The sequence below is a fragment of the Nansenia antarctica genome, assembly GCF_963989245.1.
Source record: "Nansenia antarctica genome assembly, chromosome: 1".
Lineage (NCBI taxonomy): Eukaryota > Metazoa > Chordata > Actinopteri > Argentiniformes > Microstomatidae > Nansenia > Nansenia antarctica.
The window spans coordinates 10,685,332-10,711,831 of NC_137674.1; the positions used below are offsets into that span (position 1 = coordinate 10,685,332).

General features: G+C 47.4%; 2 protein-coding genes across 2 annotated transcripts; one reads left to right on the top strand and one right to left on the bottom strand.

Moving 5' to 3' along the window:
- Positions 1 to 993: 993 nt before the first annotated feature.
- LOC308153437 (transmembrane protein 72-like) lies at positions 994 to 8,556 on the bottom strand (the record flags this gene model as incomplete). Its single annotated transcript, XM_080526589.1, has 6 exons — positions 994 to 1,436; positions 2,004 to 2,143; positions 2,484 to 2,555; positions 3,848 to 3,914; positions 8,342 to 8,353; positions 8,508 to 8,556. The coding sequence occupies 6 exons, from the start codon at positions 8,554 to 8,556 to the stop codon at positions 994 to 996; spliced, it is 783 nt and encodes a 260-aa protein (XP_080382715.1).
- Positions 8,557 to 8,943: 387 nt separating this feature from the next.
- On the top strand, positions 8,944 to 11,532 carry LOC308165658 (uncharacterized protein). Its single transcript, XM_080539808.1, has 4 exons — positions 8,944 to 9,021; positions 9,239 to 9,368; positions 9,540 to 9,623; positions 10,856 to 11,532. The coding sequence occupies exons 1-4, from the start codon at positions 8,955 to 8,957 to the stop codon at positions 10,986 to 10,988; spliced, it is 414 nt and encodes a 137-aa protein (XP_080395934.1). The 5' UTR covers positions 8,944 to 8,954; the 3' UTR covers positions 10,989 to 11,532.
- Positions 11,533 to 26,500: the final 14,968 nt, after the last annotated feature.

Here is a 26,500-nt window from a genome sequence, read left to right on the forward strand (position 1 = left end):
ATGGGGATATAAACCATTTTCTGATGCTCCAAAAACACTGAAAGTAATTGTTTCCTACATGAATAATGTATAAAGCTATAAGTGGATTGGATTGTCCAATATCTCAATATGGTTGCCCTCTTCAGTCTGCCCTGTCATATTTTGACCAAATTGAGATATCTGCCTAACTCTACTCTCCTAACACTGCTGATTCACTGTGCATTATTGCCTATGCCATCCGAATGCTTGTTTACATTCCAAAATCACTATCTGCCCAAGTCATCTCTTTGACATAGGCATTTTTGACACTATCTACAAAGATGGCTCGGCTGACCACAAGTGAAGGATGACTTAGGCAATTATGTTATGAGGCTAATGATATGTAAAGAAAGACCTGAGGTCTACGACAGATGAAGACACTTTGGAGACAGTAGAAGCAGAGAAAAGCACGATGACAGATACAGAAGTATATATTTCACAGTTAAGCTTCACCAACACTAATGTCACCAACACTAATGCCAGGCAATAAAACAAATAAAACAAATACCTGTAATGGTAAAATGTGTTTTATTTGTCTACAGATCAAACAAGTGCAAAACAATATGAACACACACTGTGCTCAGATAAACAGTTGTTATGATGATATACCAATATATACATCTAAATCATATAAGAATAATATATCAAATCAAACCTATGATAATGGTTATCAAAATAGAAATCATCCAAATATTTCCTAAAAAAAACGAGTTTTTTGGCCCGCCACCACATGAGCAACGACTCTGGATGGAAGCTCATTCTCCCCTGGCTTGATGGCCAGACTTCCTGTGGGAGTTTCAGAAGCAGTGCATACTGTCTCTCTGTTCTGCCCTGCCTCCACAGACAGGGGCTGGAGCTGATTGGCTGGCTCTGTGGGTCCGATAGTGCATGAAACTCTGGACTGAAAGATGAAGTACCGCGTCACACACAAGAAGACTGTATCTTGTGACCATGGGTGCTGTGTCTGAGGGACAGTCAGACAGTGATCATGGGTGCTGTGTCTGAAGAGGTCTCTGGCTCTGGCTCACCGTACTCCTCCATCTCCTCCATCTCTGTCTCGTCCGGAGCCTTGCTGATTCTAAAACACACTTGTCTTTTCTCTTTCCCCTTCCTCCTCTCCCTCTCTCTCTCTGCCGATCCCCCTGTCTGCTGCTCCATCTCCAGCATGGCCTGAGTGCTCTCTCCTCTCTCCCCCGGTGCAAGGCCACTGTCCCTGGCTACGAAGACCAGCCCTGGCCCCCTCTTCCCTGGCATTATGTGGAGTAAAGAGAAGGCGTGCTCTGTGCCTCCGCTCTCAGTTATACACATGGGCGTTGGCGCGGGGTCTCTGTAGTTGTCCTGGGGCCTTTTGGGGGGCTCTGTCTTTTCCTTTTTGCTCAGGATGAAGTTGAAAAAGGCCGTCACCAGTAGCATGGTCCCTGGAATCACAGTGAAACCATCAGAGACTGGAACAGTACACTTAGTTCAAATACCTCTTTGTGCTCTCATCTGAGTGTTTAGCTGATCTGATCAACTCCTACCAATCCACTCGCACCCTCAGATCTAAAGATGCAGGATTGCTTGTCATCCCCCACACTAGAAAGAAAACAGCTGGAGATAGAGCGTTTTCTTATCGAGCGCCACATCTGTGGAATAGCCTGTCTGCCTTTGTTAGAGGGTCAGAGACAGTTACTACTCTTAGGACTAACCTCAATACCTACCTTTTAGAGGTGCATGCAGTTGCCCGTAGCAACTCCCACTCCCACTGCCTTTCCCCATGTAGATATTCTTATGTACCTAGTGATGTTTGTACATACAGTAAGTCAATCTGTGGGGCTTGTATTCCCAGCATCCAGAACAAGCACAACATGGTGTGTGTTTATTGCACTTTGTAGCTGAGTAACTGTCAGGTATGATAGTGTTATTAATGATATTACTTAGGGTAATGGTAATAATACTAATGTTATTGTGATAATGCTTGTACCTGGCTGGGAGAGTCATTGTACCTGGGATAACAGCATGCCACGCCAACACAGGGTGTAGGAAGCAGACCACTGACATGATGGAGTAGTAGAGAAACTTCTGGAAGCCACCAAGATGAGCCATTTTACGCCACAACACAAACACACGCCACCCTGGAGGACGACTAAGGGGTGGGGGGGGGGGGGGGGGGTGTTCAGTCAAGGAGATGAGGGGATTTCAGAAGCCTGCTCTATAATTTAAGGACAACAATACCAAAGAAAAGGTTCTTCGGATTGTCCCTGTAGGAGAACCATGTGTTAATGTTAATGTTGTTAATGTTAATTTTATTTATAATGCGCCCCCCATCCAACTTTTACATCGGCCCGGGAGTATGTGTGGTGGAACTGTTTTGGTGCCATGTAGAACCCTGTGGAAACCTTGATGGGTTCTTCTCCTACAGGGACAAGCCTTTTTTTCTTCTTCTATAAGTATAAGGAGTGGAGATAATGGGTTATCATACTCACGGCAGACACATGACCAGGAGAACATCCAGAAAGTAGGCCACCTCAAACAGCATCATACCAGCCGCTGAGATTCTGTTAGGGCAGATAATTATGACCAGATAAGACTTTGAATTAGCCTCAGTGAGAATTGCTGCTGTGGAGAATAGGAAGGCACTCAGAGTTTACAATAAATAGGTCAGATTCACTGTGATGCTTGGATCATTTTGGTAAGGAAATTCCCTTCCGTTCCATCACAGAGAGACATCTGACCTGAACCTTGTCCTTCCTCTATTGAAATAGGCCTCCTACAGTGGTACAGTACAGTGTGTGTGTGTGTGTGTGTGTGTGTGTGTGTGCGTGTGTCTGCATGTGTGTGTGTGTGTGTATGTGTGTGTGCGTGCGTTATAAACAGTACATTTCTCTACTCCTCAGGGAGATGCTTTCCTGTGGCATTGTGGGAATTTGGCCATGAGTCACAGAGATAAAGTGGGACAGTGGACCAGGGCCCAGCCGCTCCACATATTTGATCTGTTCCACCACCAGCACACCTGATTCAACTAATCAAGTTGAATTTGTTGAATCAGGTGTGCTGGCTGGCGGTGGAACAGATCAAATTTGTGGAGAGGAGAGGTTTGAGAACCACTGCTCTATGGCACCGACCTTCACTGCAGGAGGTCCCTCTAGTGGACAGTATGTGCCATAGCTTTATCCCACTGACCCAAGGGACATGCAGCTACTCAACTTTTGCCGTTGTGTCTGCAAACTGAGAGATACACGATTTCCCTTATTAAAATGTCCAAGGGGGTCTGGGGGTAATCTGTAATACATGGAATGCTTCCATGTTATGTCAGGTTGCCGTAAATAAGGAATGGACAGAGTTAGGGACATACTGTATCTTATCCAGGGAATCAAACATCCATTAATATGCCCACAAGATTACCCTCACCTTACTGTACTCTGTGTACACAAAATACAGTTGGCACCTTTTGACATATGGTATGGGAGTGCCTTGGAGTTACTGATTTCTGGAGGACGGTCTGTGATACATTGTCCCTCATCCTGTCCAAACAAATCCCACACTCACCAGCAGTACTATTACTAAATGACAGTTCAACCCTGGATTTAAATATCAAACAGAGACGCATCTGTCTGGCTGGCCTTACAGCGACCAAAAGGCTTATAGCTTGCAGGTGGAAGTCACCTCATTTCTTGACCACGCAGAGGTGGATCTTAGACTTCATGGTTTATGGGAATTTTGTATTTGTACTGGATTTTTGTTATTCTATTTCTTTTATATGTTACCACTCCCTTGTACCATTCCCTGAAATAAGAAAGAAAAATTTACCTGGACCTGCCCAAGGTGAAAAGTCAATGACAATACTCACAGCAGGTAGATGGCCAGGCTGTGGAAGTCTCCCTTTCGCAAGGTCTCCACTCCCACCGCACAAAGCACTGAGGAGGATAGACCCAGGTCACACTTACAAACACAAACACACAGGAACACACACACACACAGCTAACAACAGTAAGATACATTCACGTTCTGTATGCATATGACAGTAGTAACTCAAGGTTTGCAAAGTACCCACAATTTACTGTAAATTGTTTCTATGTGTGGCCACTAGGTGTCAGAGCAAGCCCACGTCTCAGTCTGTGTACTGCTGCTTCGTGACTGGAACATTATTTTATGACAAAAAATACAAAATTGTAATCCTCATTTCATAAATTAATTTAAACTTGCTGACAAGATCCACTTTGGGAAAGAATGGCAGATAAACTAAGTTAGGTTATAATAACTGACCAATTCGCTGGGAGGTAAAAGGGAGGTAAGTCGTTTTTAGTGGTGATCACCACAAACATGAGGAAGCTATTGGTCAGGCCTATTTACCAGAAATGAAGAGATGGAATCTGCAATGGGGGAATGAAGCTACATTTGGGGACTGTGGCGGAATGGTTTCTTAGAGTTTATTGAGTGTGGGTAGACTTAACGCTGTTTATTATAGGTCCTCCGGGAAAAACATGTACACACACTGTGACGGCCCTGGCCCCATATTGTGTCCTGGCCTGTAATAAACATCTGTTTCCCTGTCTGCAGAGAGTACTCCTGCTGGACAGGGTTACCAATCAGTGAAAGGCAGGTCAGCTGGTGGACAGCTGATTGTGCCCCACCTGGTTCCAGGATCCAGGGCATAAAAGATCTATGCAGGCCTCAGTATTGAGGCCCCCTTCTAGGCACCATTATTTTCTATTCTTTGTTTGTTCCTTGTTTCACACCATGCAACACTCACCTCACCACTTTCCACTACACTCACATTACACCACTGATTTACTGACTACCACACCTCATCTTATTATTGGCCTCATTTAGTTTACAATAAACATTTTCTTATCATTACTTACTAAGATCGTGTGTGTGTCTCCCGTTTTTGTCATGGTCATGAGCCTGGCCGTGACAAATTGGGGGCTCGTCCGGGATCAACCTGGCAAAGTGTGAGTTTGCCAGGGCATCGGTGAGGTACCTCGGTCGAGTGGTTGGTCATGGTAAAGTCTCTCTGGTCCAGGCTAAGGTGCAGGCTATAGAGCAGTACCCCAGACCTACCACTAAGAAAGAGCTGCAGCGTTTCTTAGGGCTAGTAGGCTATTATCGCAGCTTCTGTCGCAATTTTTCAACGGTAGTCACTCCACTTACTAACCTCCTGAGAGGTGACGCAATGTATGTTTGGAGTACAGAATGTCAACAGGCCTTTGTTAATGTTAGAGCTCTTCTTTGTGCTGCTCCAGTGTTGGCTGCTCCTCTTATGGATGAACCCTTCAAGTTACAGGTCGATGCCAGTCACGTGGGAGCAGGGGCGGTGCTTCTACAGACCGATGAATTTGGCATTGACAGACCTGTTAGTTTTTTTTCAAAAAAGTTCAACTCTTGTCAGCTCAATTATTCAGTAATTGAAAAGGAAGCCCTTGCCTTGGTCTGGGCTCTCCATCATTTTGATGTGTACATTATGTCCGGTCTCGCTCCATTGGTAGTCTTCACGGATCACAATCCGTTGATCTTTCTCAATTCTTTAAAGTGCCCTAACCAGAGACTGATTCGCTGGTCATTATTTTTACAATCATATACTCTGGACATACGTCACATAAAAGGGAAGGACAATGTAGTGGCAGATGCATTGTCCAGGGCCCCTTGTTAAAATTGTTTTTGTGTTAACTAATTTCCTGTTTTTACCCTTCTACTGTTCCTGCTCCTCTTAATTATGGCTTCATTGGTACCTGTTGCCGAGGTTGGAGTAATGGTGGTTGGTCCTGAATACAGGTGATTATATATTATTTCAGTGTTCCCTTTGGGACCCTGTTTCTATGGGAGGGGGTGTGACGGCCCTGGCCCCATATTGTGTCCTGGCCTGTAATAAACATCTGTTTCCCTGTCTGCAGAGAGTACTCCTGCTGGACAGGGTTACCAATCAGTGAAAGGCAGGTCAGCTGGTGGACAGCTGATTGTGCCCCACCTGGTTCCAGGATCCAGGGCATAAAAGATCTATGCAGGCCTCAGTATTGAGGCCCCCTTCTAGGCACCATTATTTTCTATTCTTTGTTTGTTCCTTGTTTCACACCATGCAACACTCACCTCACCACTTTCCACTACACTCACATTACACCACTGATTTACTGACTACCACACCTCATCTTATTATTGGCCTCATTTAGTTTACAATAAACATTTTCTTATCATTACTTACTAAGATCGTGTGTGTGTGTCTCCCGTTTTTGTCATGGTCATGAGCCTGGCCGTGACAACACACACACACACTGCTGCTGTGAAGGGCTGGTTATCAGCGAACCTTCTGCTATTAAATTCAGACAAGACTGAAATGATCAAATTCGGTCTAGCTAGACTAAATCATCCGAGTGATAGTCTTGTCTTGACCTTGGATGATTGTGTCATCCAGTGCAGGGAAAAGGTTAAAAATCTCGGTGTCATTTTGGATCAGAACCTCACATTTGACTCCCACATAAAGGGGGTGATAAAAATAGCATTCTTTCACCTCAGAAGAATTGGAAGAAGATTAGATCAATCCTTTCTTTTGAAGATGCTGAGGTTCTGATCCATTCTTTTGTGACATCCAGACTAGATTATTGCAATGTCCTTTTGTCGGGATTGCAAAAAAATAGTTTCCATGGCCTACAAATGGTCCAAAATGCTGCAGCTCGCATTTTGACTGGGTCCAAGAAATACGACCATATCTCACCAGTGGGCCCTACTGGCCTCCCTTCATTGGCTCCCTGTCCATGTTAGAGCGGACTTCAAGATGTTGCTACTATATAAAGCTATAAATGGCACTGCGCCTTCCTATTTAAAGGACCTTCTTGACCCATATGTGCCCTCAAGGGCTCTGCGCTCACAAGGCTCTGCCTTGCTGATTGTTCCTAGAGTCAGGAAAAAGACAATCGGTGAGCGTGAGCTTCTCCTCGCTTAACTTCACGTAGGTCTGACCATCACCCATCCTGGCGGCTGCACTGCTACAGGGGACAGAGAACGTTCACAATGACTCACAGTGACGATTTACACACAGTTAAAACTAAATGTTTTAAAACGATAGAATTATAGATAGATAGATAGATAGATAGACTTTATTTGTCATTGCTACAGTACAGGTACCAAACAACGAAATTTAGGAGGGGAGGCTCCCCTGGTGTTTAGGAAAGGAAAAAGAAACACATTTTAGAAAAAGCATAGATGCATAAAATCACAAGAAGGTAAGGAGCTGGTTTACACCAATAAAGGCTATGTACACAATCCACTGTACTATACTGCACAGATAGTCAACTAGGGTTGTCATATTGCACAAGAAAGTATTTTTTCACATTATTTTAAAGTGTCACAGTTTGCAGGCTTGAAAATGTACATGTTTGTGCCTCAGCACTAGCTGCCATACAATCCGTCCGGACTGTCCTGGGCCCAGAACTTAGGCCTTTGCTGTGTTCAGGGCCTTGACGGCCCTGTGGTAGAAGCTGTTCTTCAGTCTGTTTGTCTTAGCGGCCGGGGTCCTGTACCTCCTGTTCGAGGGCAGCTTGACAAAGTGTTCGTGCCCAGGGTGGGTCGGGTCCTTGGAGATCTTGGAGGCCCTCCTGAGACAGCGTGTTTTGTACAGCTCCTCCAGAGAGGGGGAGGGGGCGCCGGTGATCTTCTGTGCTGTTCTCACGACTCTCTGTAGCTCGTTTCTTATTTGGTTACATATTTGCAACTAGCTGCAACCATTTCGGGGCATGTTGGGAAAGACCTGAGAAGGTGTTCTAATGATTTTAATGGATATGCTTTACAATGTTTTCTGCTGTATTATAGGTAATTTACTTTTTCATTATCTTCCATGCGATTAATACCTACATGCATTGTAATGCAGCATAAACCATTGTGCAGCATATCCAGAAGAATATTTGCACACCTTTCCAGGTGTTTTCAAACACTTTCCTTTAATCGTGCCGTCTTGAGAGAACTGGAGCCTATGCCTACTGCTCTATAGAACAGTTGACAGTATTCACAACTCTCATTTAAGAATTAGATAATATGATATCCTATTGCTTTTGAATGACAGCTAGACTTTCTACTGTATCAATCAATGTTAAAGTGTGTGATGATGCTAGTGGAAAATCTGGAAACATTTATTTCTCTTTCTGTTTTCAAGAGGAATGGTCTAACTTCCAGTCCATCATTCCTTAGCTTTCACATTTGTTCATCAAAGTTGGGCAATTTCCCTTGAAAATACCCGAATTTTCCTGAGAAAATTCATCCCACAAGCTATTGGGATAAATCACATGTCCTGGTTGGAACGAGGCCAGATGAGCAACAGGAGAGCAGTGCATGACATGACTTGCCACTGCAGTACCAGGGCCAAAGCCTGGAGTGACAGTGGGGACACACAGAAGAAAGAGACATCAGATGGACCCAGTCACTGTGGACAGACAACCACTGATATACAACCACAACCACAACCACTGATATACAACCACAACCACTAACTACATTGTCCAAATCAGAGTTATCAAACGTACCGATAATCTCTGAACTGCATTTCTGTGCAATGATGTAGACATATTCCATTATCAAGTGTTTCATGTTACAATGCATTAAAATGCACACTTCATTTACATTATATACACAGAGGGTCTATGAACAGACACAGAAAGCTGTTGATTAGAGAGATGAGAGAGGACAATGTCTTTGTCTTTATGCAGGCTACAGAGCAGTATCCTCAGAATGTGAAAGTGAAATCTTTTGACTGTCCTTGAATACAAGGGTCCTTGACTGCCATAAACACTGGCCTTCCTGCATCCTCTTGGACTTTCATGTCGAGGGAGGGAGCGTCTTGGAGGGTATTTCCAGGCTGTGTGGAAACTCCAGAGCTTTGTGCGTGCTAGGGGAGGAGCTAGGGGAGAAGCTTGTGTGTATAAAGCAAGGACTGGCGGCTCCAGAGGTTTGTGTCAACCCTCAGTCCCAGTATGAAGCTCTGCCTGCAATCTGTTTGTCAGTTCGCTGCCTTAAGCCTCTGCTATTTACTGCTTAAAGGTAAGAACCGCTCTTTCTCTCTCTCTCTATCTATCTTGTCTGTCTGTACATGCAGTAGTCTAGAGTAGACAAAACCCCTCAACAGTAGACTTTCCAGTTACAGTAAAGGTATAGACTTCAAGCTAGGATTCTGGAGCTAGGATTCTGCCTTGAATAGAATTCATTGAATTGAATTGAAATGTATCCCTTATCCTGCTGTCCCTGTTTCTGTCTGCAGTGGACGAGGCGGAGAGCACTTTTGTTCCATGGAGGTGTCGGTGTCCAGTGACAAAGAAGGCGGTCAGGGGATCCATGATAGACCTCATAGTCACTCTGAAGGGCCCCAGCTGTGACAGAGATGAGATAAGGTGAGTACCTGATAATATACAGTATATCATGCACTACGTGTGCTGTATGCATGCATGCACACACAAAAACAGCAGAACAACTTGACTGTATTATTCCGTTCTCTCTCTCTCTTAGCTGCAGTGTATGTGTTATTAAATGTGGGGTCTGTGTGGGGTCTGTCTGTGTTTCAGGGTGGTTCTGAGGAAGAACAATGAGGTTCTGTGTGTGAGTCCAGAAGGACCTCAGGGGATACAGCTGATTCGATGCTGGAAGAGGTGAGGGACCGACATGCTCACTGAGCTGCCCACACACACACACACACACACACACACACACACACACACACACACACACACACACACACACACACACACAGAGGTTTTTAGTACATGTTTATGTGAGTGTGTGCGTTTCCCCTGATATTAAATCAGAGGCTGCACACACATCATCTGACTCCCATTCCCACATAGTCCCAACTTCCCTCCCAATTAGCCAGCTGAACACAGAACACAGTCCTGCCTGACCTCAACACACACACACGCACACGCGCACGCACACACACGCACACGCATGCACACACACACACACACACACACACACACACACACACACACACACACACATCAGCTAGAACAGTTAAGACTGCCAATGACAATGCTATGTTTACACACTGGGAGCAAACTACACCAGTATTGGTCAATGACCAACAAACAGCTGATACACACTCCAGCCCCCCATATACACTACAGATCAGCTATCACACAGCCCATAAATACTAGTCTGATATTTATGCAAGCTCAGAGTATACACACTGTATGTGTCTCAAAGATAAACGCTGTGTTAATTAAGCAATAATGCCAGACAGGTTGTGATTTATTGTTAATATTGTTCCAGGTAGGGGGAGTTAGTCATGACACGCAGCAGAGAGCTGGCAAACTCCTACCGAGTGACAATATTGACGATAAATCACAGCCTTGCTTTTATACAACGGTTACACAACAAATCTGAACATTGCGACAAGAAAACAATGCTTAAAGTATTTATTTTGTGACTTGGTGGTTTCTGCCCTGCACTGAGAAATATAGTTCCCAAAACTACAAATGTTGTTAATTAATTAATTAATTAATTTTGCCATTTAGCAGACGCTTTTAATCCAAAGCGACTTACAATTACGAATGACAGGGACATTCCCCCTGGAGTAACTGAGGGCTAAGTGCCTTACTCAAGGGCACACTAGTAGTGGTGTGGTTTCAGGCGGGATTTGAACTCACAACCTTCCGATCACAAGTCCAACTCACTATCCACTAGACCACCACTATCCCACCCTGTTGTCATGGGAACCTGATAGACAAATCTACTGTGGCGTAGGAATATCATAATAGGTGATGAATGATTTAACTGTGACATTGTCGTGATTAAATCACCGCTTCGAATGCCTCTCGGCCAATCACGACGATACGTGTTTTCATCGACCCGTTGTATAACCAGGCCTGCCTTTTATTCTCAGGGCTACTGAGGAGGGACGCAATGTGAAGCTGTGTCTGGGGAGGAGGAGGAAGAAGGCCCAGCAGCCACGACTCAGGAAAATCTGGGGGAAAGGGGGACACAACCCGCTGAGACCCCGAAACCACGAGACGTAACAGCCAGCCAGAGGAAAACTTCACCACTACAGCATGTGAGGGAGTGAGGGGACGCAACGCCGGGACCCTAACCCTGGCTCAGGGTGGACCGACAGACAGACAGACAGACAACACTACTGCAATGTGGAGTAGAGAGAGGACAACTCCTGTTCTCCTGGCCTACAATAGAGATTGATGTACTATAGCATTTGACTCTCTCTGAGAGTAGTAGGCACTTTGCATTCTAGTGTTAACCCTTCCCTGTAGACCAACTTGAATAGTTATCAAGTTTTAAGGAGATAAAGATAAACCGATTCGTTTTATCTCCTCTTGTGGGAGATTGAGCTTGATGGTGTCAGGTTGCGTAGACAAGACTCTGACTCTGTCTCAGTCAGTTTGATCATTAACAGGCCAGGAACAAAGGCACTATTGAAATAGTGAATCTGGTTGTGTGTTAAGTCAAAGATGGCTGCCATGGTGTGACTTCATTTTATATCGATTTATGTTTGCTTTTCATACCAACTTTTGTATTTTTCTACCATGCTATTTTACAATAAAAATCCAACTGATATTACTGATTTGTCTGTCTTTGTGACCTATCTACTATACATTGTCTTCATATCAGAGCCATTGATAGATTCACCCAAGTCCCTGATACACTAGGATATGAGAGGTCACTCATAACAGAGCATTTGAAAAACACAGTACTTATAGCCAGTACTCAAATTGTAAAAGAAAACCAGGGGGGATGGTGGATTTTATCATATGGGGACAATTTTAGCATCCCCACAGAATCAGTGACTTCAGTGTCAGTGACTTGGTAAAAATGTCATTGCATGTATGCGTGCCACCTTGCCCACAGTATTTTACTCAATATGCGCAAAACTAAAAGTTGAAATAGCAGTAATACCACATTCATTGATAAAATGACATAAGGGATGGAAAGGGGGGACGGCAGTTTTAGAAGGGGGATGATTTTGACTGTTTTTATTTCAAGGGGGATGCCATCCCCCCTCATCCCCCCTCAACTCGAGTACTGTTTATAGAACAATACAAACATTAAGAATTGCCAAGTAGTTGGCAGCAGAGATGTTTATGGTGAGATTTGTATTTGCTTTTCGGGTGTATCTTATTCCATCAACTACAGGAATACGATACACCCGAAAAGCCAATACAAATCTCACCACAAACATCTCTGCTGCCAACTTGGCAATTCTTTGTGTAATGTTTCTATTGTTCTATTGTTCTAAGTACTGTGTTTTTCAATCTATATGGGAAATCCTGGTTTAAGGGAGCATACATCCCAATGTAGTTACAGTACTAGTAACTGTAGTGAATAACTACAGCCTATGCACTCTCTGTATCCATATGATGGTAGAGGATAGATGGTATTTGATTTAATAAAGCGTTAAGTGCTGTGCAAGTGAAAGTTAAACAGGCTTTGAGAAGCTTTGAAAAGCCACAGCAGTAAAGTGAGAGGGCGCTGAACACAAAGGGGAGGGGTAGTGTAGAGATAAGTTTCACGGAAACTCTGGAGTTTATTGTAAATCATGTGACAGGGAAGGCCTCTGGATATGGGCATACAGGAAACGTATGCACGCACATGCTCACGCACGCGCACGCACGCACACACACACACACACACACACACACACACACACACACACACACACACACACACACAGCTCTCCTGCACAGACCTGTATTGGAGCCATGGGAGATTTCAGATATGTTATCTTGATTCATTAGTCAATAACAGCCATGTAGTGACATGAAATAAAATGTTATCAAATACAAAAGAGAAACTGGTGTTAATGTTTGGACATGCCAAAGACCATGCCAATTCCTAACTGTGCACTGTGCTGGGATCACTGTTTCTCTCTTTCTGTGTTTTCAACTAACTGTGAATTGCTACTGTAAGCAAGATTGGAATACATTCAAACCTAACTAAACTGATTTATTATTAACACATGAGAAAGATGTTTCCTGTCAAACATTCTGTTCCTCTGAGAGAGGCAGAGTGCCAAGAAGAGATGGATGGGTGAGGGAGGAGAGGAAGGGAAGGACAGAGGGGATGAGAGGGTCAAACACCAGCAGATGAATATCAGCTAAATAATGAAGATATATGGCCAGTAACAGTGGAAAAGTACTACCAGCTTAATCTTATGACTGCACAAATGATGTGACGGAACACTGACCAGAAACACTTTTGTTCTCAACTGTCTCACTTTTGGGTACCCTGAAATAGGAGGACTATCCATACATAATGAATAGTCAAACATATTATGAGGCCGACATTTCATAAACATAGCCCAAACCTCAAAATCCTCCAAAATTAACAATTTGGAACATAATTAAAAGCAAAGAAAGCACTGGTCAGCAGAAATCGCAAACCGCCTGGTAGACGGACTTCTATATTGGATGACCGAAGAATGTTCACCATGATTAAGAACCCCCCCCCCCTAAACAACTGTCCCACGCATCAGGAACATTCTCCAGGAGGCAGGCAGAGTCAGACTAACATCTGCGTCAGGAACATTCTCCAGGAGGTAGGCAGAGTCAGACTAACATCTGCAGAAGACTTCACCAGCAGAACCACAGAGGCTACCCTGCAAGGTACAAACCACTAGTCAGTCAAAAAAACAGGATGGCCAGGTTATGGTCGGCTAAAAAGTACCTAAAAGTGGAAAAAAAAGTATTGTGAACAGATTAGAAAGATTGACATTTACCAGAGTGATGGTAAAAGTAAAGTGTGTAGAAAAAAGGAATCCCCAATATTAATATATAATTAATATTTATAATTAATTAATATAACATCTAATATATAACAACAACAAAACAAAAAAACTAAAACTTTTCTTCCTTCCTCTAGCACTGTCACTGGCTTTACTTCTACTGTAATCTGTGAAACATGGTAGAGAGGGGGTGTTATGGTTTGGGCATGTTTAGTTTCCACCAGAACTGGCCAACTTGTCTTTATTGATGATGTAACTGATTAATTCTGAAGTGTGCAGAAACTTCGTGTCAGCCCAAGTACAAGCAAATGTCTCCAAACTCATTGGCTGGCGCTTCATCATACAGCAAGACAATTAGCAACTAGGTTTTTGTGTTAGAGGTTACAGTGTCTGTAGCTAACAGTTGTCCTACCTGTCTGGTCTTGTATCAGGTGAACCAAAGAGCAATTAATCTGGCCAAGCTCAAGGCCCTCGTAAAAGTTGCTCAACGTGTTCTACTCTGAGATAACGTTAATTGCAGTATTGTTATAGGAAGTTACCATGCCTCTTAGATCATTTGGGTCATACAAGATCAGTTCCCATTGGGGTTGATGTGAAGACACTGCCACCTAGTGATAAAACTACACACTGCACTGGAACTAATCATCTTTCCCAGTTCGTTCAGCTGAATGCCTGTAACAACAGTTTTAATACTCAGACCCAATCAAAGAGGGCTTAGGATACCAACTGAAACTGTTTCAGTTACAAATCCACATTTAAAAAAAAATGTTTACATGGTCTAAAAATGGACTCCATCTAAAAAGAGCTTTACATTGCCTAACTGTGGTAACTTATCCACTTTATTGTTTATTCTTCTTCGGCGTATGGGTTGTTGTTTCCTCTCCACTCCACCAGGCTCGGGGCCGAGGGGCTACCCTTTTACCACCCCGAGACCTGGTTGAGGGGCTCACCCGGGCTATTATTATAACCGGGTTATTGTCTATAACCATGAGGTATGATATTAATTCCCAGAGTGAATCCTGCCCTATAGGCATTAGTTAAGTCACTGGGTTCTGTTAGTTCCACAGTGATTCTACAGGACACCCGTAGTGAGGTTAATCCATTAACCCTGCCCTGTGGACGACCTGCTCAATAAATCACAGCCTTTATCCCCGAGACGCCTACATCCCCCCCAGGCTCAGGCTGATCCAGCCAGTAGGTGTGTGAGCAGTGTGTGTCTGACCAAGACCTGGCTGGTACAACTGAGTCACAGTGGAATCTTTTGCTTTCTGATATCAGTGTACGTGCACTAAAACAAACTGTATATGTTGGGCTTTAAGGGCTGACAAGCATCTCAAATATAAACACAGCTGAAATGAATGAGTATGTGTGTGTGTTTTCACATCAGAGATAGTCTGCTTCATAGTGCAGCAGTGTTAATATGATGGATTTGCAGCTATACAGTTCCAAATTGCAGACACCACATCCGGAGCTGTAATAACCCTGATAATAAATAATACAATAATAAGAACACAAAATATTATATATAATATAATAATAATGTGCCCTTTTAATTGAACCCCCCCCCCCCATCTAAACATGCTACAGTGGTACACAGCTGACACTACATAGGACAGGGTCAACGAGGAACACTGTTATTTTAAAAAGGTCCTACAATGTGTGGTGCCCTCAGCCTCAGGCCTGGAGTACATTATTTCTCTGCCCTGATCCACCTTCATCCAGGAAGACCAAAGACAGGAGAGATGAATAATGGCATCCAGGATGGTCATTCTCTCATACATATTCATACACATTAATGGTTATATAAATCTTCCATAAGGGTTTCAGTCTGTGTCACCATTCATATTAATTATTCAACCAGTGCACATGGCTTTCCCAGAAGTACAGTAGACAGTAAGAAGTAAATTGTGCGAGTAAAATGTGGAGAAGGTAGAGGTCGCCCCACACCACTGACACTGGGTCAGATATTTATTCCCACACAATTGAAAGGTAAAAAATTGTGGTTGCGGGGGGCCATACTTGGGCATGCTCTGTGGACAAAGGACCCTCAGACCGCGGAGGTCACCTAATTAGAATCGGGCCGGCCAGAGAGACCCCCTTCCCTCTCACACACAGCTGCGACCAGCCGTATAGATTTGGTCTTCGTGCATAACGCGTAAACGTCTGTGACTGACAGCTCAAAAAGCAGAATTAATTAAGTATGCTACTCGAGCAGAGACGCACTAAAATCCGCATCGAATGCAATCAGAAAACACATTTAAAAAGTAAATCTATAACTGCATCCGTCGATTTCTGGCAACATATCGTGAGCTTAGAATGATAAGGTTCTATCTCCGTTTAGGGCAGTTCAGAGATATTGAGCGTCAAAGTTTTTACATTCCATTATGTTTTATGAGATGGAACCTTTGTATTTTATTAATTACTAACCCCCCCCCAAATCAACATTTTAAAAATAACACCACACAGGCATTAATAAACACCTAATGGATCAGATTATGTAAAAAAAACTCAATTTTGACAAAAATTGAGATAGAACCTTATAATTCTAACGTCACGATATTCCACCGATCTACTGTACAAAATAAATACATAAATAAAAACCTCCACCCGGTGGAGCGTGCTTGAAAGTTACGCTGCTATCTATAGACACCACAAACAGAATATTTGTCAATCATTTAGGCTACCGAATACATGGAGAATGATGAAAAGAAAAGATCTCCATAGTTGTTTTGGTACCGGTGCGTTTGTCATTTAGGCTACAGTAAAGTCTTAGTCAAAGCATGACACTTGGGAAAATAGTGTTAATAGTACGAACGATCAAAATAATAAAGTCTGCGGACACACACAGAAACACAAAACACATATAGACAAACAACTATAACTGGCGGCTCATCATTGCTTTGAAAGGATGCACATTGGTGCGACTGCACTGAATAAACTGTCAACTATTTAACTCTGTAGCTAAATGCAATTTACCATTCCAGGGGCGTCACTCCTTTGTAGTAAAAAAAATCTCGCAGTCTCTGTTTTCTAGTATTCGTTATATCCACTTATCGCTCATCACTTGTCTGTCCGCTGGAAGACGGTCTGGCTCGAAATCGGGCTACGGCTGGGTGAATGACAGCCGTGTCAACCAATGGAGGGGCTCACTGACAAGCCAAAGCCAATCAGATTCGTCTGTGGGCGGGCTATTCTCGTATAGGTACCTCTTTTTTTCTTTCTTCTTTTTTTTTTTTATCAAGGAGCCCATGAATCAGTTGCAGACCTGCAAGCGCGTGAACGCAAAACTGCATCAGCCATGTATTTAGGCCTAATCATTGTTCAAATCGTGACATTTATCTTCTTTAAGACATTAGGACATTTGAAATGTATTTGGGAAATACTATTGCACTAGGCCTATGCAGGTAAATATCAAATTAAAATGTTGTGCAGACCTCCAGATCTTAGGTGCATGTCCATATCCCTTCATCTGCACTGACTTGTGGAAGCAAATGTCCACTAGGCATCTGGCATGTCAATAAACTCCGATTATTTCAGGGACAAAGTTACCCTATAATCTACTAGCCTGTCTTTTCATATAGGCGCAGATAAAGGAGAGAAGAGGCGTTAGAGGAAACCACAGTTAACTATAGAGACGTAGCCCTCACATCCTGTTTTTGAGCCTGGAGATACCATCTTGGAAATTATCACACCAGGAGCTAATGGTATAACAGTACCTTAGGAAGTGTGTGTGTGTGTGTGTGTGTGTGTGTGTGTGTGTGTGTGTGTGTGTGTGTGTGTGTGTGTGTGTGTCTCGTGTGTGTGCGTGTGTGTGTGTGAGAGAGTGAGTGAGTGCATGTGTGTGTGTGTGTGTGTGTGTGTGTGTGTGTGTGTGTGTGTGTGTGTCAGGTCAGTCTGAGCTGGTGGTCAATGGAGGAAGTCAATTGTTCCAACAGTTTGTTTCAGAGGATATGACAGAGCACATCCCAAATAAGGAAATAATATGTTTTGAAGGGTGAGGAAGTATGTGGAAGCAAATTGTAAATGTCGAGGCAGAGTGTTCACATCTTTCTTGAGTTCCATGTCACACAGATTAATATAGGTCAGTCAGTCAGTCATTTATTCTGGCCTATTCAGGAGGACAATACAGCCCAGGGTTATGGACCAGCAGGCCTCTCAGCAGACTCCGGACAAAGAGCCCCTGTTCTGTTCTGTTGTGTTCTGTAGATATACCTCTGGTGTCCTCTGTGGCTCAAATGGTAGAGCATGCACACTAACAACGCTTAGGTTGGCTGAGATTCCCGCTGGGACCATATAAACAGAAAAATGTATGCACTCACAGCAATGTAAGTCGCTTTGGAGAAAAGCATCATCTAAATGGCATATCTACAGTATATATGTTACGGTACATGTGGGAATACGGTACATGTGGGAAAACTAGGGTTAGGGTTAGGGTTAGGTGCTACTGTTAAGCCACGGTGGCGAGGGGGCTCAAGGACACGACAACGGAGGCAGAATACTGTGAAGCCCCGTAGGGTATTTATTTACAGTGGAAAAACTGAAAGGATGAGTCCGGGGGTTTCAACCTGGCGGGCTGGCGGTAGTGGTTGGCGTGGGCTGTGGAGGAACAGAAAAACAGGGTAAGTCTCCACGGTAGGCCAGTACATAAGATATAAACGAATCACAAAGTTAGGCACGAGAGCAAAGTTCACGACTAGTCACAGAGGATACTTGCCAGGTCATTCTTAGGGAAGAACTGACGATGAATGAAGGGAGTCCAGGGTAGATGTAGCCAGAGGGTTGATTGGGAGTGGAGACAGGTGTGTTGGTTTGGCTGTGGCTGGATAACCCTCCAATCACCGGGAACGAGCTTCACCTGCGGCGGAGAGCACGCTGTGCTCGAGTTGTGGGGGCGGGTGCTCGAGCTGTGGGGGCGGGGGAGGGCGTATGTGAAGGCCCAGCCGTAACAGGACCCCCCCCCGAGGGGGAGCCTCCTGGCGACCGGCCCGGAGCCTCCGGGTGGGCCCGATAGAAGTCCCTGAGGAGGACTGGGGACATGATCTGGGACCGGGGAATCCAGCTCCGTTCCTCTGGGCCATATCCTTCCCAGTCCACCAGGTACTGGAAACCCCGGCCACAGCGACGAACCCTGAGGATCTTCCTTACCGCCCACTGGGGGTGGCCATCCACCAACTGAGGAGGGGGCGGTGCAGGGGCTGGTGGCATCAGGTCGCTGGCGACATGGGGCTTAACCCGGGAGACGTGGAACACCGGGTGGATCCGACGGAGGGAGTGAGGGAGGACCAGCCGGATGGCAGCGGGGTTGATGACCCGGTCGATGGCGTAGGGGCCGATGTATCTCGACGCCAACTTCCGGGAGGGGACATTGAGGGGGAGATCCGCCGTGGAGAGCCAGACCCTCTGGCCCACCTGGTACACCGGAGCTGGAGTGCGACGACGGTTGGCGCTTCGGGTAGTTCGGGCGGTGGCCCGAAGCAAGGCCGAGCGTACGGAGGTCCAGACCCGACGACAGCGAAGGAGGTGTGCCTGGACCGATGGTACCGACGCTTCGCCCTCCTGGGTAGAAAGCAGGGGTGGCTGGTACCCCAAGGAGCACTCGAAGGGGGACCGGCCGGTGGCTTCATTTACCATGGCGTTCAGAGAGTACTCCACCCAGGGTAGGTCCTTGCTCCAGGAGGATGGATGGAGGGAGGACATGCAGCGGAGTGCCGACTCCAGGCTCTGGTTGGCTCTCTCCGCCTGCCCATTGGTCTGGGGATGGTAGCCGGAGGAGAGGCTGGTCGTGGCCCCAATCCCAGAACAGAAGGCCTGCCACACCTTGGATGTGAACTGGGGGCCACGGTCGGAAACCACATCCTGGGGAAGCCCGTAAAGGCGGAAGACGTGGGTGGTGAGTAGCTCTGCCGTCTCCGCCGAGGTCGGTAGCTTTGCCAGAGCTACCAACCGCACGGACTTGGAGAAGCGGTCCACGATGGTAAGGATGACCGTGTTGCCTAGAGACTGGGGAAGGCCGGTCACGAAGTCCATGGCGAGGTGGGACCACGGTCGACCGGGCACGGGTAGAGGCCGCAGCAGTCCTGAAGGCGGCCGGTGGGATGCCTTGCTGCGAGCGCAGGTAGGGCAGGCCGAGACGAACTCCCTGACGTTCGCGGCCATGGTGGACCACCAGAACCGCCGGCGCAGGAAGGACAGTGTGCGTAGGGCCCCAGGATGGCAGGCGAAGCGGCTGGCGTGGCCCCACTGCATCACCTTGGTCCTGACGGCGTCCGGGACGAAGAGACGGCCGGGGGACCCCGGTCGGGGATCTGGCTGGGTGCGCTGTGCAGCTCTGACCACCGCCTCGATCTCCAGGGTGACCACTCCAACGACCCGGGAGGATGGAACGATGGTGTCAGGAGTGGTGGGTTCCTCCTCTGCAGCATGGAGTCGAGAGAGGGAGTCCGCCTTGGCGTTCAGGGAGCCCGGACGGAACGTGAGGAGGAAGTTGAACCGCCCGAGGAACAGGGCCCAGCGTGCCTGACGGGAGTTCAACCGCCTGGCTGACTTGATGTAGGTCAGGTTCTTATGGTCCGACCAGACGGTGAAGGGGTGCTCTGCGCCCTCCAGCCAGTGCCGCCACTCGTGGAACGCCTCCACCACCGCCAGCAGCTCGCGGTTCCCGATGTCATAGTTGGCCTCGGCGGAGGTATAACGGCGGGAGTAGAAGGCGCAGGGGTGCACGGTCTGGTCCTCCGACTGTTGAGAGAGCACACCACCGACGCCTGTGTCTGAGGCGTCCACCTCCACAATGAAGGGCCTAGAGGGGTCTGGGTTTATCAGGACCGGCGCCGAGGTGAAGAGCCTCTTCAGTTCACTGAAGGCCGCGCTGGCTGCAGGTGTCCATGTGAACTGGCGCAGGGGGGAGGTGAGGGCAGTGAGGGGGGCGGCTACCCGGCTGAAGTCCCGGATGAATCGCCGGTAAAAGTTGGCAAAGCCGAGGAAGGACTGCAGCTGTTTCCGGGTGGTAGGTTGGCCCCACTCGACGACGGCCTGAGTCTTCTTGGGGTCAGGGCGAGTCAACCCACCCTCCACGATGAGACCCAGGAACTCCACAGAGTGAGTGTGGAAGGAGCATTTCTCAGCCTTAATAAAAAGGCGATTCTCCAGTAGGCGCTGGAGGACTAGGCGGACATGTTGGATGTGCTCCTCAGGGTTCCTGGAGAATACTAAGATGTCATCTAAGTAGAGGACGACAAAGATGTCCAGCATGTCCCTGAGGACGTCGTTCATGAGGGCCTGAAAGACAGAGGGGGCGTTAGTGAGACCGAAGGGCATGACGAGATACTCATAGTGGCCACGGGGGGTCTTGAACGCCGTCTTCCACTCGTCACCCTCACGAATCCGGACCAGATGGTAGGCGTTCCGGAGGTCCAGCTTAGTGAAGATGGTGGCCCCAAGGAGGGGCTCAAAGTTGGAGCTCATGAGGGGGAGAGGATAGGTGTTCCGGACGGTGATGGCATTGAGCTCACGGTAGTCAATGCATGGCCTGAGGGTTCCATCCTTCTTCTTAACGAAGAAAAACCCCGCTGCCACCGGGGAGTGTGATGGACGGATGAGCCCCTCAGCCAGACAGTCGGAGATGTAGGTGTCCATGGCTGCCTTCTCCGGGGGGGCAAGGTTGTAGAGGCGACTGACTGGAAGTTTGTTGCCAGGGCGGAGCTCGACGGCACAGTCGTAGGGCCGGTGAGGGGGCAGGGTGCGAGCACGCTCCTTGCTGAAGGCCTCTCCGAGGTCGTGGTAGACCTCTGGGATGGAGGAGAGGTCAGGGGGAGCCGGAGGCGGTCGCAGAGGCGATGAGGGGGTATGGGCGGCACGGAGGCACCGGGCGTAACATGCGGTACTCCAGCTCAGGATACGTCCCTCACCATAGCTGACATGGGGAATGTGGAGCTCGAGCCACGGTCGTCCCAGGATGAGCGGGGACTGGGGGGTCTTGAGGATGTAGAACCGGATCTCCTCCACATGGTTCCCAGAGACGGTCAAGGAGAGGGGTGTAGAGCGGTGGGTGAGAGGCCCCAGGCTGTGTCCGTCTAGGGCTGAGACGGAGAGGGGGGTCTCGAGGGCAACGAGGGGAATGGCAGCTGAGCGGGCCAGCTGGGCGTCCATGAAGTTCTCGTCTGCTCCCGAGTCAATGATGGCCTCGACCGTGAGGTTCTGCCCCTGCCAGGAGAGGGTGACAGAGAACCTGGCTGGGCTGGTGGTAGGTGGGGATTGAGAGACACGGCTCACCCGGATTCCCCCTTCGGGTGAGCCTGCCCTTTTGATAGGGACGGGCAGGTGTCACGGAGGTGTCCCTTCTCTCCACAGTAGAGGCACAGGCCCTGGGCCCTTCTCCTCTCCTTCTCCGCCGTGGTGAGGCGGGCTCGACCAAGCTGCATCGGCTCCTCGCCAGTGGATGGGGTGTAGGTCGACTCCCGTGCGGAGGAGGGGTTGGCTGTGACGATAGGGTCCTGGGGGCGTGGCGAGCTGGTCTGGTAGCGCCCTCTCTCTCTCCGACGCTCCCGGGAGCGCTCGTCAACGTCGATGGCTAGGGCCACTAGTTCGTCCAGGGTGGCGGGTCTGTCCCGGACGAGCTCGTCCTTGATGACCTCACTCAGCCCCTGGCGGAAAGCAGATCGCAGTGCCCTGTCATTCCATCCGCTTCCGGCTGCCAGGGTGCGAAACTCGGTAGAGTAGGCCGCCGCGGTCCGGTTCCCCTGGTGGAGTGACATCAGTCGCGCCCCGACCTCCTGTCCTGCAGTGGGGTGGTCGAAAACCCTCTTGAACTCCGTGAGGAAGGTAGCGTAGTCACCGAACAGGTCAGGGCGGGCGCAGAGGGTGGCCTGGACCCAATTCAGGGCGTCGCCGGTGGTGAGGTTGGTGATAAACGCCACCTGGGCTGCCGGCGACCAGAACTGGCTGGGCTGATGCGAGAACACCAACTCACACTGGAGGATGAAGCCTCGGAACTGGGCGAAGACTCCGTCGAAGGGGCGGGGGCTGGCTAGGTGGGGCTCCCGTGGCTGTCCAGTAGGTGGTGCCGGTAGCTGGGCAGGGTCAGGGAGAGCAGGGGGGGGGGCAAAGGCTGCGAGCGCGGCCACCTGTGCCGTAAGCGCTTGGGTCGTAGTGATGAGGTGCTGCATCTGGGTGGCGCGGTGCTCCTGGTTAGCCTCCTGGGTTGTAATGCGAGTGTTCAGGGCCTGGCACGCTGTAGCGGCCGCCTGGAGGAGGTGAGTGTGTTCAGCGAGGATTTGGATAGCCGTCGGACCGGATCCAGGGGTGGGAGATGGTGCCCGGTCCTTCGTGTCGTCTGAGCCCAATTGCATGGTCAGTTCTTCTGTTAAGCCACGGTGGCGAGGGGGCTCAAGGACACGACAACGGAGGCAGAATACTGTGAAGCCCCGTAGGGTATTTATTTACAGTGGAAAAACTGAAAGGATGAGTCCGGGGGTTTCAACCTGGCGGGCTGGCGGTAGTGGTTGGCGTGGGCTGTGGAGGAACAGAAAAACAGGGTAAGTCTCCACGGTAGGCCAGTACATAAGATATAAACGAATCACAAAGTTAGGCACGAGAGCAAAGTTCACGACTAGTCACAGAGGATACTTGCCAGGTCATTCTTAGGGAAGAACTGACGATGAATGAAGGGAGTCCAGGGTAGATGTAGCCAGAGGGTTGATTGGGAGTGGAGACAGGTGTGTTGGTTTGGCTGTGGCTGGATAACCCTCCAATCACCGGGAACGAGCTTCACCTGCGGCGGAGAGCACGCTGTGCTCGAGTTGTGGGGGCGGGTGCTCGAGCTGTGGGGGCGGGGGAGGGCGTATGTGAAGGCCCAGCCGTAACAGCTACGTCGATTTGGTACATGTTGGCATGTCTAACCCTAACCCTAACCCTAATCCTAATCCTATCCCTAACCCTACCCCTACCCCTAACCCTAACCCTAACCTTAACCGTAGCACCCTAGCACCTAACCCTAACCCTAGTTTTCCCACATGTACCGTGTTCCCACATGTACCGTAACATATACACTCACTGAACACTTCATGAGGAACACCACAAGATGTTGGAAACATTCCTTTGAGATTCTGATCCATGATGACATGATTGCAGATTTTTCAGGGGCACTTTGAAGCGTTCTATCACATCCCCAAAGGTGTTCTATTGGATTCAGATCCGGTGATTAGGAAGGCCACTGAAGAACACTGGACTCATTGTCATGTTCATGAAACCATGGAGACAACCTTTCTTTATGACATGGTGCATTATCATGCTGGAAGTAGCCATTAGAAGATGGGTACAATGTGGCCGTGAAGGGATGCACATGGTCGGCAACAATACTTAAATAGGCTGTGGCATTCAAGCGATGATTGATTGGTATTAATGGGCACAATGTGTGCCAAGAAAACGTTCCCCACACCATTAAGATAATTGCATGAATGAGAAGCTGTACAGGTCTTCCTAATAAAGTGTCCGTTGAGTGTATACAGATCACCATCATTACATCATCTGATCCCACCAGACCTGAATGAGATCTCCCGGCTTTGCCACTCTCCACAATACAAATCAAATACTGTCAATGTTATGAGGAGCGTATCCAGAAGTGCAGATTCCTTGTATGCTCAGAGATAGGGATGTTTGGTGGAATGGGGGCAACCCTGACCATCATACACACACATACAGTACACACACACACACACACACACACACACACACACACGCACACTAACAGGAGTCAGGATGACTCTGAGGGATTCCAGAGGTGTGGGGGTTTGTCTGATAATGGGTCTGTTGCCTGGCCCCAGAGCCCAGCTAGGTACTGTCTGATGAATGACTTTTGGTTCTCCTATTGATTCTCCCTTTCTTCTTGATGTTTGTGAGAGTTGTGTGAGTGTGAGTGTGTGTGTGTGTGTGTGTGTGTGTGTGTGTGTGTGTGTGTGTGTGTGAGTAAGTGAGTGAGTGTGTCTTCTCTCCATCTTTGAAGTGGGAGAAAGATACTTGCTTAAAGGTATACTATACCCACAAAGCTACAGTCCAGACAGCTCTACACACAGAGAGAGAGAGAGAGAGAGAGAGAGAGAGAGAGAGAGAGAGAGAGAGAGAGAGCGAGAGAGAGAGAGAGAGAGAGAAAAAGGGAGACAGAGAGGGAGAGCGCAAGAGAGTGAGTGAGAGAGTGTGTGTGAATAAGTGAATACTAGTATTGATTCATGTAGAGAACAGACAAAGAAATGTCTGGAGGGCACTATATCAAATCGATCTGATACTGTGTGCAGTATGTTTTAGTTATCTAGAAAGCAAGTGTACAGTGATTCATGTTTTTGAGGTAACACTGATTCAGGTATATGTTTGTTGGTAATAAAAAACACACATAGTCCTAATTTATTTGTGTCCCAGAAAGTCTTTACACGAGTAATTACGGTAATCTTTGTGGTAGTGAACTTGATATCACACAGGGAAATGTTTACAGACGTTTAAAGTTTCAATAACCTTATACTGTTAAAAAGGCATGTGACTGTACCTAAAACATTACCACATGACAATGAACAAAGAGAGGAAAAGGATCCTGTGCTACGACATGGACCGAGTGCAATCTACAGAGCATTGTAAGTGCACGTGCATTGCAAAATATAAATCACGATTGTGGGGGAAAACATTTTCTAAGAGTATGAATTTGGCTGTTTGAGAGAAGCTTAGAATCCTAAGAAGCCTGCCCCCAGTGGTGAGTACATGTTGTTAGACGGACAGTAGACCAACATTCAGCACTATAGAATAATAATCATAATAATACATTTGATTTATAAAAGCACTTTACATATAAAATCTCAGAGTGCTACACACAGGAAGATAAAGCAAAAAACATTTTCAATTAAAAGGCTAAAAAAAGGCTCTATTAAAAAGGTGGGTTTTAAGGCCTCGTTTAAAAGCATCCACAGACTGTGGTGCCCTTAGGTGGTCAGGGAGAGCATTCCACAGCCTGGGAGCAGCCGAGCAGAAGGCCTGATCTCCCATCGTGCGGAGCTTGGTCCTGGGGGTCTTGAGGAGGCTGGTGGCAGTAGAACGGAGGGTGCGTGAGGAGGTCTGAGGGGTATGGAGGAGTTCCTTGAGGTAGGGGGGGGCAGTTCCATGGATGCACTGGTGGGTGAGGAGGGAGACCTTGAATTCAATTCTGAGGGAGACGGGGAGGCAGTGAAGTGATTTGAGGATGGGGGTGATGTGATCATATTTGAAGATATAGAAGGTATCAAAGCTGTGCGCTGCAAAACCTTGTTAGTGCATAAGTGGTGGTGCTCATTTAGAATTTTCTGTATTTTGTGGCTTTTGACTAGCCATAACCTCATGCTTAAAACAGGAATGCACTGCCCCAGCACGCGTGTGCATATGTGTCACACACACGCACACACAGACACAGACACAGACACAGACACAGACACAGACACAGACACAGACACAGACGCACACGCACACGCACACGCACACGCACACGCACACGCACACGCACACGCACACGCACACACAGACACAGACACAGACACAGACACAGACACAGACACAGACACAGACACAGACACAGACACAGACACAGACACAGACACACACACAGACACACACACACACACACACACACAGACACACACACACACACACACACACACACACACACACACACACACAGAGTGGATGTACACACAAAATGCTGTTTAATATAACACTCTTGAATGGGGATATAAACCATTTTCTGATGTTCCAAAAACACTGAAAGTAATTATTTCCTACATGAATAATGTA

Coding starts and splice junctions, on each gene's coding strand:
- LOC308165658 (XM_080539808.1), top strand. CDS start 8,955: ATGAAGCTCTGCCTGCAATCTGTTTGTCAGTTCGCTGCCTTAAGCCTC. Junction 9,369..9,539: donor TGTGACAGAGATGAGATAAG/GTGAGTACCTGA, acceptor TCTGTGTTTCAG/GGTGGTTCTGAGGAAGAACA. Junction 9,624..10,855: donor CTGATTCGATGCTGGAAGAG/GTGAGGGACCGA, acceptor TTTTATTCTCAG/GGCTACTGAGGAGGGACGCA.